Source organism: Acomys russatus, chromosome 19 (assembly GCF_903995435.1).
Source record: "Acomys russatus chromosome 19, mAcoRus1.1, whole genome shotgun sequence".
In the NCBI taxonomy this organism is placed as follows: Eukaryota; Metazoa; Chordata; class Mammalia; order Rodentia; family Muridae; genus Acomys; species Acomys russatus.
Window position 1 is genome coordinate 20218478 of NC_067155.1, and position 13040 is coordinate 20231517.

General features: G+C 42.8%; 1 protein-coding gene across 1 annotated transcript; it reads right to left on the reverse strand.

Moving 5' to 3' along the window:
• Positions 1-206: 206 nt before the first annotated feature.
• LOC127203293 (histo-blood group ABO system transferase-like) lies at positions 207-1148 on the reverse strand. The gene has a single exon (XM_051162081.1). The coding sequence runs from the start codon at positions 1131-1133 to the stop codon at positions 207-209; it is 927 nt and encodes a 308-aa protein (XP_051018038.1). The 5' UTR covers positions 1134-1148.
• Positions 1149-13040: the final 11892 nt, after the last annotated feature.

Genomic DNA, 13040 nt, shown 5'->3' on the forward strand with positions numbered 1-13040 from the left:
TGTCTGACAAACTTGGGGTGGGAGGGTGGTGTCATAGTGCACTTCAGCTGTCAACTTGACACACCCCAGAGTCACCTAGGAAGAGGAGACCTCAGCTGAGGAACTGCCTCCATCACTATGTGGGCATCTTCTTAGTGACAAATGATGTGGGACATCAATTTGAACATGTTCCTCAACCAATTGGAAGCATGAATCCTGTACTCACACTAGTAAAAATTGGTTTCGATCTCAGGCAACGTGTTGGAAGCCCGAAAGGTCCTGCCATGGGCCACGTTAGCATTGGCCCAGGGGTGTTTGCTGATTTTCACAAGTATGTTCCAGTTTATCATCATTTCTTGGAATCTATCCAGAAGTTGCTTATACCACATGTACTCTGGAGAGAGAACCTTGGTGGGCTTGTTGTAAAGAAGATACTTGTTCAAGTAGCTTTCCTCGGGCCACATGACCTGGATGTGATGAGCTTGGTCCATCATGGCTGCCTGGTAACAGAAGTTGGTGAGCCTGTAAACCTCCAGTACCTTTCCCCCAAAGAAGGCACCCGAATAGTAAAAGTCCCCCTCATCCTCAGAAATGTAGGCTTGTGACTGCGGCTGCCTTTCATAGATCAAAGATTTCCTTGGGAATCCAAAGAACAGAGGATGCAGCGTGCCAAACAGGGAGGACAGGATCTCCACTCCCACAGGGTTGCAGAAAATTAAGTTCACGTGTGCATAGACCAGGTAGTCCACCTCCTTTGTAAAGCGCTGCTGGGAAAAATGGCTGATCGTTTTCATTCTGTATGCATAAGTGTTGGGTTGGTGGGCAGAGCCCTGGGCTTCCAGAATCACCATCTGCCTTCCCTTATGTGGCTTCAAGAGTGGGACACTAGCTGGCTTGTCAGTGAAAATGTAGTACTTCACCTTGTGTCCCTCCATGAAGTATGTCTCTGCCGTCTGCAAAAACACTTTTAGGAAGGCTACGTATTTCCCGGTGGCAAACACGACTAACCCAATGGAGACATCCTGGAGCCAGAACTGCTGGTTCAGGATTTGTATTTGGAAAGTCCCGTCCCACACAATGGGAGCCAGCCAAGGGGTCTGTATGACCATGTCTTCACTACTAGGTATAATTAGGTTCGACTGATAATACAACATCCTGGACACATTCACTATTTTCAGGTGGTCCACTTCTCTAACCGTTATGCTCTCCCTGGACAGAATGTACTTTGTCTTCTTTCCCAGGGTCAGGAAAGCATAGGCAGAAAAGGCCAGTGTGAAGGTTAGTAGGAAAACAAAGGTTGTGGAAAGAAGTGAGCGACGCTTCCATTTCTCAGATTTCGGCAGTGGTTGAGTCATTTCTGTTGCTGTCTCCTTTATGGCATGAGGGTAACTTCTGCTTAAAATGGACCAAATCTGAGATATCCAAGTCTCCAACATACAGCAGCCCTCCCAACTCCACAAAACTGACCCAAACGCCAGGCACCATGTGGTTCACATGGAGGAAGTCTTCAATCCCGACAGAACTCCAATGAAGTCAGTTTCTGTTTCTGGTGTTTTCAGTTTAACTGTATTGCAGGATTCGATCATTGGACTACAAAGAAACAGCTGACAGGACAGAACTCAAGATGCTTGAAACATGCTCAGGAGACTGGCTCAAAGGACATCACTAAGCAGGTCCAAGGAGAGATTGTGATGAAATCAGGGCAGGGCAGCACCACTAGAAGGGACTTGTTGCTCATTCCCCACCTTGCCTTTGTCAGTTACTGCTGGTGAAAGCTTTAGCAGAAGCCAGTTCTTTGGAAAATCCATAGAGTTGAGACCAGACTGTCAGACATGACACACCTAGATGGGCTGATGTAGGTTCTGTCTTGGAAGGACCGATTTCATAAGCACCATAGAGGGAGTCAATGTTTATGATATGAGTCAATGTTTGCGTTACTTTATTCTTCTAATGTCACATAGAACCCATTGAGGATTGTTTTGGGGTAGCAGGCTCTACATTATTAGATCTGGGATGCTGACTTTAAATAGCATTATCTTGTTCAGTTTCTACCCTAAGTGAACGCTGCCCCATTGGAGAACTTATCCTTGAACGGTCCAGACTTGGTATTTGTTTCAACCATGAATGTCAAAGAGCAAGAGATTACAAAGTTACCAGCAACCTCTTTATCTTAGCTTTCTATCCACTGATAAAGACCATGACAAAAAGCAATTTGGCAAGGAAAGGGTTTATTTCATCTTACAGCTGGCTCACGGTCTACCATGAAAGGATAGGAACTAAAGCAGAAACCACAGAGGAACAACATTTACTCACTCTCTCCTCATGGCTTGCTCAGCCTGATTTTTTTCTTCAAGACAGGGTTTCTCTCTGTAGCCCTGGCTGTCCTGGACTATCTTTGTAGACCAAGCTGGCCTCTAACTCACAGCGATCCTCCTGCCTCTGCTTGTACTACAGGTGTGGGCCGCCTCGCCTGGCTTCTGTCTGCCTTCTTGTACAACCCAGAACCACCTGCCCACGGGTGGCACCAGCCACAGTGTGCTGGACCCATCCAAATCAATTGCCAATCAAGAAAATGCCCCTGATGAGGAGGAGCTCTCTTCTCCAATGTGTACTTTGGGTGCCATATAAAAGACAGGGTGGCTACAGCTATGTGGGCTTCCATCCAGGCCCTCTGACTCACCACCATGTGTGTCTGTGTCTCTGCCAGGACCATGCTGTTCTTACCACTATGGTTCTGTAGTATAGTTTGAGATCAGGAATAGTGACACCGCTAGCCTTATTATTATTCTTCAAGATTTCTTTGTCTTTCATGTTTCCATTTAATTTTTTTGTTTGTTTGTTTGTTTCTTGAGACAGGGTTTCTGTGTAGCTTTGGCTGTCCTGGAGCTCACTCTGTAGAGTTGGCCTCAAACCCACAGAGATCCACCTGCCCCTGCCTCCTGAGTGCTGGGATTAAAGGAGTGTGCCGCCTCCATTTGAATTTTTAAGTTTGCTTTTTTTATTTCTATGAAGAATAGTGCAGGAATTATGATCATGATTGCATTGAGTCTACATTAGTAACAGCCATTTTCACAGTATTTATTCTTTCAGTCCCTGAGCATAGGAAATCTTTTCATGGCCTAGTTTCTGCCTTAGTTTGTTTTTTTTGTTGTTTTTTTTCTTTTTGTCCAGTGTGTGTACGGCAGACATCTTTCGCTTCCTGGTTAGGCTTATTCCAAGGCATTTGTCAGTCTTGAGGCGATTTTGAAGATGATCACCTCCCTGCTGTCTGGCTATATGTTTGTTTTTTCTCAATATGTCATTCATTGATGTGTATGGAAAAGCTACTGGTTTTTGTATGTTTTTTTGTATGTATTTTTGTGTCCTGCCACATCGGAGGTGCCACTTTTGAAAAGATTCATCATCTCTAAGAGTTTTCTTGTGGAGTCTTTAGGGTCCCTAACGTCTAGAATCACAACATCTGCAAATAAAGATTCCTTCCTCTTCTATGTGTGTCCTTTCTTTACCTTGTCTCACTGCTCTAGCTAAGACATCACACATGATATCAAACAGGAGTGGAGAGAGTGGGCCTGCTTTTCTGATTCTTGATCTTAGTAGAAATGCTTTGAGTGTTTCTGCATTTAGCATGAGGTTGGTCATATGTTTGTCTCGTGTGTATGGATATGTGCACAAGCATATGTGTATGTATTGAGATATATTCCCTTCCATTCCTAGTCTTTTCAGACTTTTGTTTTGTTTTTTTATAGACAGGGTCTCTCTGTGTAGCCCTGGTTGTCCTGGACTCGCTTTGTAGACCAGGCTGGCCTCGAACTCACAGCGATCCACCTGCCTCTGCCTCCCGAGTGCTGGGATTAAAGGCGGGCGCCACCACGCCCGGCCTTTTCAGAGTTTTTGTCTTGAAAAGATGTTGGATTTAACAAAAGACTTTTCTGCACCTGCTTAAATGCTCATGCGATTTCTGCCTTTGAATATGCGCTCACGCTCAGTGATTTGCATATGTCGATGCATCCGTGCATCCTTGGAATGAAGTGAACCCGTGTGTTCTTGAGTTGGGTACAACACGGCTTTACTGAGAACTTTTGTGTCTACTTTCATCATGGAGATTAGCCTGTCATTTTCTTTGCATGTTGTCTTTGTCTGACTTTTATCAGGGTCATTTTGGCTCTACAGATCACATTCTTCTTTTCTTCCTCATAGAATAACTTTGGACTCATTAATCTTAGTTCTGCTCTAAATGCTTGAGAGAATTCAGCTGTGAACCTGGACAATTTGGCCTGGGAAAAATTTTACCATTGCTTAGATCTAATTGTGGTTGAAAGTTACTGTTGTGGTAAATAAGAAAAATCTAATGTTTATAATAAAATTAGCCTTTAATTATTTTGGCAGTGTTATCTAACCCACTATCACAACCAATAAAAGACACAGACACCTGGTAGGTTTTAGAGTAGCCTTATTTCACCTGGGACATGGCAGCTATTACATCCTAAGCTATCTTTACCTCCAAGCCCCCATCCCAGGCCATCTGCTCTAATAATTTCTATGTGGGCTCCTCCCATCCACAATTCCATAAGCACCTGCTTATTCTCTCATCTGGGCCACAATCCTCCATCCATGATGATCCAGCCATGTGCTCCTCTCCACACTAACCCATCACAGCTTTCTCTTTCTTCCATGCCTCCCTCCTACGGAAGAGCCTCCTGTCCTCACAGCCTAAAAACTTCGGCCACACCTCCTCACTCTGCCCTGCCCAGGTGTGTAGGCATTTTTTATTAACCAATCAACTTTAAATAGGTGGAGCAAGTTTTAACAGCAATACCCAGGGTGCATGACAATCTGTCTGTAAACAGTAAGAATCTTGGGGGACAAGCAATTAACACAAATCACCAGACCATGCCCTAACAAGTTATATTGTAGTTACAATGTAGTTACATTACATTGTCATTATAAGTTACATTGTAGTTACATGTTACATAGCTTGCTTTGGTTTAGTCTAGGTAGTCCAAGGGCAAAACGTTTTTGGCAACAGAAAAAGTATTGTCATTCAATAGAAATAAAAAAAAATCTTAAAAAAATTTAAAACTAAATATACCTTAGTATGTCAGGATAAATATACCTATATTTCCCTTTCTATTCATATATAAATTCAATGATTAAGTATATGTATTTGTAGATCATAAAGGACATTCACTTTGAATTTCATCCTGCCATTTGCAAGAGGCTTTTAAGGTTTTTTATTGTTTTTTGTTTATGTTTTTGTTTTTGTTGAACATGTGAACTTTATTGAAGTTACTTACAAGACTACTGGGAAGGAAGTGCTTACCAGAGCACAAGTGACTCAAAGAGAGTTGCTAATATGAAATTCAAAACTCATATGATACAGGTTATGAACACTGGAGCAGAGCCAGGGCAGCCTGACAGTTGGAGCTGTGAAGGAGAGATAAACCTGTTTGATCCCAAGTGTGGGAACGGAACGGTCTTGTGAGAGAACAGGTGAGGTTAATCCACTAGAAGACTAACCACCTCGTGCAGGAGCTTGATTGTTGCCAGCTGAAAAGATCCCGTGACCAGACGCTGGGAGGAGCTATATAAAGGAGCCCAGAACTGGAGGCAGAGCTTTTGGAGACTTGGGATAGTCTTGGCTGTTCAGAGCTCCACTTCGAGACACTCCTGGAGAGAACCGCTCGAGGGAAGGCTTCCGGGCTCCGGCTCCTGCTGAGGTTCTGGGTTCTGGTTACTCCAGGTTTCAGCACAAGAAATCCTGCTGATTACGCCAGGAGAATCGCTCCTCGGAACTGATAACCTTACGGTATTGTTATCTTCTTTTCCTATTGTTTTTGTTAGTTGGGTTATAAGTGACGTAGGTTCGGTTAATAAGTTGTAATAAGTTGAGAAGGAGTGGGAGGGACCAAGTCTCTGCAGGGCAGGGACACTAAGAACCACGAGAGTGACAAGGAAGAGAAAAAACCTTGAAAAGGTTTAGGGGAACCATGTGACTGAACTGAGGGATAGTGGGCAGGTCTTTACGAAAATGCACCATTTCCTTCTGTGGGTGGGCGGCATGTGGGGGCGGGTTGTTTACAGCAACCTAACAACTCTCCTCAGACGCAGTTTCCTGGCTGCCGGCCTGGGACAGTCACCAGTCAGCAGCACAGTGGTGGGAACAGCAGCCTGGCAGCCATGGACCCTCCCATGTCAGAGGGGCTGTGGGATGGGAAATGGAGGGAGAGGAGCAGCATGATTTCCTCAGCTGCCTTTTTTTGTTTTTGTTTTTTGAGACAGGGTTTCTCTGTGTATTCTAGGCTGTCCTAGTCTCGCTTTGTAGACCAGGCTGGCCTTGAACTCACAGTGATCCGCGTGCCTCTGCCTCCTGCTCTTAAGGATGCCACTATCACAATTCAGTTGAGGATATCTTACCACTGTCGGGTAGGGAGTTTATTGTGAGTTTTTTTTTTTTTTTTTAATTTCTTTTATTGTTGCCAGAATAATTTTCATAAAATCATCTCATGGAGCATTTGCAGAATGTGTATTTGGACACCGGGCTTACTGCTACAGCAGTTACAAATCTCCTCAAATTCAAATTCACCCATGCTTTCTTAACTCCCCTGTTCCTCTATTTGCCTATTCCAGAGCGTGTCCTTTGTCCCGGGGAGTAGGCATCCACAGAAAGCTTTGTACATGTTGGTCATATGTGGATCCAGGGCAGATTTGATTGAATCAGAAAATATACTTTATAAAGCACCATAGTTATGATTGGAAACATTAACATCTTGGATGTGAGCACAGCATTCAGAAATATGTCTTCAATGCTTAGTTATTAATGTTATACCTTGGGTCTGATGAAAACTGAAGATCTGACTGCTCCAGGGTATGGTTGAGGTTTATCCTATGTTCATTCTGAGATTCCCCTGGAGAAAAACCAATTTCACCACTGGAGCATATAATATTATAAATAGTAAATATTGACCAAGAAATGGACTTTGGTCAAGAGCTACAGGGGCTTGTGAATACAAACCTATATGCCACCATATTTTCCCATGTGGCTTTGTTAGTTTTGAAGAACTACAACTCCCAGCATTCCAGGTAGCTAATCTGGTTCTTGGGCAGGTGGTATTTGCAGGTCAATTTTGGGTTTTACAGTATGAGGGAGAAAGCAGCCAAATGTATCTAGAAGGGTCCAGACTGAGCCAGCTCATGAGAGGACCAAGAGGGAAGGAGATGGGGGACAGAAAGAGAAGGGAGGAGAGACTAGAGTTTAGAGAGGAACCAGGCAGCAAGAAATCACCTCTCCAAAAATGTCTCCTTTAACATGTTAATCTCAGGTAGCCCTTTGTCCTGAGTCTCTTTGAGAGCCCAGCCCACAATGCATGCTGTTGTTATAGATAGAAAACTCACTATAGATTACAACAAAATTAGAATACACCTTTTGAGTGATTGTGATTGCTAATTTAAATCAGAAAACTGTTTCCTTGGTTCAAGGAAATCACTGTGCCTGTGCACATGTGGCCAAACTCTTGTTTTTAAATTCACGGCTTGTTAACACTGAGTTTTTTCACTGTAGACTTCTTGCAGGAGTGGGAACGCCTGGACCCTGGCCTCAGGGCTTTATTTCAGAGACCTCCTGTTGTAGTGGTGCAGCAGATTCTCACCCACAGAATCCAGTTTTCTTGCAGTCTTCCTTCCTCAGGCTACCTAAGAAAATGGCTCTGCATGTGTGTAAATTGTGTGTGAATGAGTCTCACATCCCATAGACTAAGTGAAATCCTCAGTGAAGAAGAGACATTTTTATGATATTTTCTCTTTCCTCCATGGTTATCTTTTTGGCAGGTGTTAACATCTTTCAGTTTTGTTCCAATAAAGTGCTTTGCACCTCTTCCCCATGGGCGGGTCTCCTGCTGCTCAGCCAGATCTGCTCACCTGTGGATGACAACTAAGAGCCCTAGATAGTGAAGACAGACTCGATTGTAGCAGAGGATCCAGGTATGTTAGACAGATTGAGCATGGTGTGTGGTGGCTCTGAAGTGACAATAGGAACAGGACATGAAATTTATTTTGCGAGATTCTGTTTCATTAATGATTCTGGAAAATTTCACTGAGAATAATGTTAGATGTGGTAAAATGAATTTCCCATTATAGGCAGTTCATTAAGCATTCAGTAGTTCCCTGATTTGATTAGTTTCCAGTCTCTGAAATAACTGTTGGTCATTGAAAACAAAGTCTCTGACCCAGACTGAAAGCAGCCCTGGCCTTGGGTGTGAACCAAGCCATTTGTGTGTGTAGCAAATGTCATAGTGGATTCCTTTCCAGGGCCTGTGACCTTCCTTGTCATTTGCTTTGGTCAGTTTCCAAGAGTAATCTGTGTATTTTCCCCCTGTGCAATTACCCTCATATTGAACCAGAAAACCTGTTACTCTAATAATATTCTTTCCAGTATGGCTCCAGTAGGCATGTCTGACAGATTGGGATTGTAGCACACAGGATCCAAAATGGGATGTGACCACTGACGACTCTGCCCTCCTCCTCAGTCTGCATAGCTGTTTTTGACATTGTGAATGGTATTGCTATGTAGTCCAAGATATCTGAAGACAGTGTGAGTGGTTTGGTTGAGGTCTCTTCTTCTTCTTCTTCTTCTTCTTCTTCTTCTTCTTCTTCTTCTTCTTCTTCTTCTTCTTCTTCTTCTTCTTCTTCTTCTTCTCAAGACAGGATTTCTCTGTGTACCCTTCTCTGTCCTGGACTCGATTTATAGACCTGACTGGCCTCAAACTCACAGAGATCTACCTGCTTCTGCCTCTTAAGTGCTGGGATTAAAGGCGTGCACCCCCACTGTTGGCCTGAGTTGTTGTTGCTGTTGTGTTTGTTTCTTTAAGGAGATCCATTTGATTTCTGACTCTATTGTCCCCTTAAATTTTTCTCTGTCAGAGAACTGTGTACTCACTGATGCACTGTGCTGAGTTAGTCCTGATTAGAGTGGAATTATTCCAGTTGTTCATTTTTACACTGTTTGCTTTAGCTTTGTGTCTGTTTGTATTATTCTGAGATATGCTCCTTCTGTCCTCATATCTTGAGAGGTTTTATACTGGGAAAATGTCATATTTTACCCTGGTGCTTTAATGTATCTATTGACATAGCCATTTTCCTTCTCTCACTGAGTTTACATATTTGGTGTCTTATATAGATTCATTTGTAGGTGTTGAAACAGCCTTGCATTCTTGGTGCGAACTCAATTTTTCCATTTCTGTGTTACTTAGAGATGATCTCTGTGTCTGTGTAGATCCTGGCAACTGCTGTGTGATTTTTTTTTTTTTTTTCATATGTTTGTTTGTGCTCACCTGCTTTGTGCTCTGAGGTAAAGCCAGCTTTGCATGAGGACTTTCTGTTGCTCCTCTTCTTTGTATTGTATGCAGTGTTCTCCTTTTGGCATTCGTATAAGGTTTGTCGATGGAAAGGAGAATTCCATGTTAATCTGTCCAGTCCTCAGACACTGTTGGCGGAAACTCTTACTGCCTCAGTCTCAGCAGCTGCTTGCTGTGTGTCGTAGCTGTATCGTGTAGGAGGCTGATTTAGTCACTTGTTTCTAGGAACTCAGCATGTCTTCTTTAGTTGTGGTTTATGTGACTTTCCACAGCACTGCACAAGGTAACACTGAAGTCCTTGTCAAATCTTGCAGTGTCCCCATGTTAGCTCTACTTCTAATACATATAAATTCACTTTTCCAGTTTGAATTAGGTGAACGATGCTTTGTTAGTACTTTAGTCCCTGCACCAAAACAGTTCTGTTATGTTGAATCATTGTGATTGTCTCTCCTGAGCTGTCACTCTCCTCTTATGCTCTAAGAAAGCGTCCTTGGTGCTCCATCATTTCTGACTCACTATTCATTTATTTAAGAGTCCACAGTAGCTACTTAAGGAACCATTAAAGGGCAGAAGATGTGACTCAGCAGTTAAGGGCAGTGGTTGTTCTTGTAGTTTCCAGGTTCAGTTTCCTGTGTCTGCCTGGGGACTTGACATCTTTCCAGAACTCAAATTCCATAGGGCTTGTTACTCTTTTGATCTCTTTCAGTTGTCTTATTGCTCTAGCTAGAACTTCAAATAAAATATTGAATAGATGTGGGGAGAATGGACGGCCTTGTCTTGTTCCTGATTTTAGTGGAATTGTTTTGAGTTTCTCCCCATTTAATTTGATCTTGGCTATAGGCTCGCTGCAGATCCCTTTGTTATGTTTAGGTATGTGTTGGAGGTGGATCTGGGGTATTTTGATGCTAAGTACTGCTTGCCAGCTTGTTTCTTGCCTAAGAGCCTAACCTGTTTGACCAATAAAAGGCCATCATCCCTGGGCAGGGCAAATGGGATGGGCGTGGCTAAGGTTCCCGGGCTTTTGGGAAACACAGAAAATATTGGGAGGAAGAGAGGAGAGGTGGAAGAAAGCAGCGTCATGGGTTGGGTGAAGGAGAAGCATATGGCCAGCGTGGATGGAGATTTGGTCCAGATGCTAAAATTAGCAAGTATTTGGTATTATGGGTGGGAGGTAACTTGATAGAAATTATTAGAAGCAGATGGCATAAGAAGTAGTTTAAGGATTTAATATCTGCCCTGCCCAAGGTTAACTAAGGCTATTTTAAAATATAACAGGTGTCTGTGTCTTGACCAATTGCTAGCGGGTTAGAAAATACCGCCATAATGATAATTATAGGCCTAATAATAACATTATTAGGCTATACTGATTAAATTAACCACAACAGGTATGTCCCTTGTATCCCTAATCTCTCCAAGACTGTTGTCATGAATTGCTGTTGGATTTTGTCAAAGGCTTGGTAGGTGGCAAATGAGATGGTCCTGTGTGTTTTTCTTTTTTTCTGTCAGTTTATTTATATGGCTGGTTACATTTACTGATTTTTGTATGTTGAACCATCCCTGCATCTCTGGGATGAAGCCTGCTTGAACATTGTATGTAATCTTTTTTATCTGTTTTTGACATTTCATTGAGTGATTTGGATCTATGTCCATGATGGAAACTGGTCAGCAGTGCTCTTTCTTTGTAGAGTATTTATGTGCTTTGGGTATCAAGGTAACTGTGGCTTTTTAAAATGAATTGGGTAATAATCCTTCTGTTTCTATTTTGCAGAATAGGTTGAGCAGTATTGGTGTTAAGTCTTCTTTGAAAGTCTGGTTGATTTCTCCATTAAAAACATCCAGTCCTTGGTTTTTTTGTTGTTATTGTTGTTGTTGTTGTTGAGAGTCTTGTAAGGAATTTTTCTGTTTCACTGGGGTTATAGTTCTATTTAAGTTGTTTACCTGATCTTGATTTAACTTTGGTAAGAGTTGCCTATCAATTAAATTATCCATTTCTTTTATATTTTCCAATTTGTTGGAGTCCAGGTTTTTAAAGTCCTTAACTATTCTCACGATTTCCTCATTGTCTGCTTGTATGTCCTTTCTGTTTCCAATTATTAAAATTTGCATATTCTATTTTGGTTATTTGCAATGATTCAACTCTGTTTCATTGATTCTTTGTTGTTTTTGTTTGTTTGTTTGTTTTCTGGTCCAACGTTGTTTAGTTTATTCAGGGTTGCGGCGTCTGCCTGACTCCTGAACGGAAGCCACACCTTGATCCTGGGAGTTTCTTGCTGGGGCAGTGGGTGCTTGTGTCTGCCATGCCACAGGCTCATACTTCATAGATCACCACGGGGAAATCCACGTGGATTCGGGGCGGGGGGGGGGGTGGGGGGGATCCAGCCTCACTATGCCCTGAGGAATCAGGTTCTTATGTATCTGTCCATTCTTGGTGACAGTTGTCTCCTCATAGAACTTGTGCCCCAGATCCCCATCTTTATCATAGAACATGGAGCCTCGGCGTGTGAGTGAGAAGGGAGGCAACCCTCGGGCTCAAGACTGCACCACAGATTGCTCAGCGCCTGCCGCCTGGCCACCCAGGTAGCAGAGGCAAAGGACAGAAGCCCCAAGCTTTGGAGCCTCTGCTGCCCCTGTCAGCCCCATGGGAGCTTGGAGGCTACTGGGCTCTCACAGTGCGGTGGGCGTGACCATGCCCTGCCCCGTCTCAGGTGCTGCCCCTGCTCCCTGATTCTTTGTATTCTTCTCTTTGGTATCTGTTTACTTGATTTTGAGTGTTATGAGTTATTTTAGCTTTTGTTGCTTTGGGACCTCTTTGTGGAGAAACAGTGTTGTCTTTTCTTGATCCTAAAGGTTTGCCTCTCATTTATTGGCAAGTCTGTGTTTTCCAGTTGTAATCATCAATGTTTGGGTTTTTGTTACTTAAATGATTGACATGGTTAACACATTGATTTGGGGCTTTTCAAACTTTCTCACATATTAATGTCTCTGTGTCCTAAATAGCTTCAGCTCTCAACATTTTAGACCCCACAGTCATGTGAGGGAGCCTCATTTGAGGGCATGCTCTCATCAGAATGTCTGGTTACTATGTCTGTGAGAGATTGTGTGACTGATGATTACTACTGGAGATGCTTTGTGATTAGAGCATGGAGCAAGTTAAAACAAAAAAATGGTACACAAAAAGTGATTTTGCTGTTGCACAGATCCTGGGAAGTTCTCTTTGGGAAGAATGTGGAAAATATCAGAAATTGAGCCTAATTGGCTGTTCCTGTAGGACCTGGAAGGTCAGAGTGTTTTGAGTAGTTCAGACAGAGGAAGTTAAGGTCATAGGGATTCAGCAGAAAATAGCCCCTGGGGAAAATTTAGCTAGAGGACATTTGTGTGATATTTCCCAAACTGTTTTTTATTCTACTCATGCCCTGAGACAGAATTGAAAATCAGTGGACTGATTCTTAGATGGAATATTGAAACTTTTGAATGGTTAATACCTGTGACTCACTCAGGACTACATTTAAAAAAAAGCAAAATGTGGGCCAGAAGTAAATACAAAATCTGCGGTTTGTAGAGAAAAACAGCACTAGGCAGTTTCAGATGGCAGTCAGATGCTGCAACTTTTCAAGGAGAAAAGAAAGAGGGCCCTTGATCTGGGTTGGAAGCCTAACAAGGTGCCTTAACAGCAATAATTCCTTTTCCTGCTAAGCCTTAAATTAATGGAAA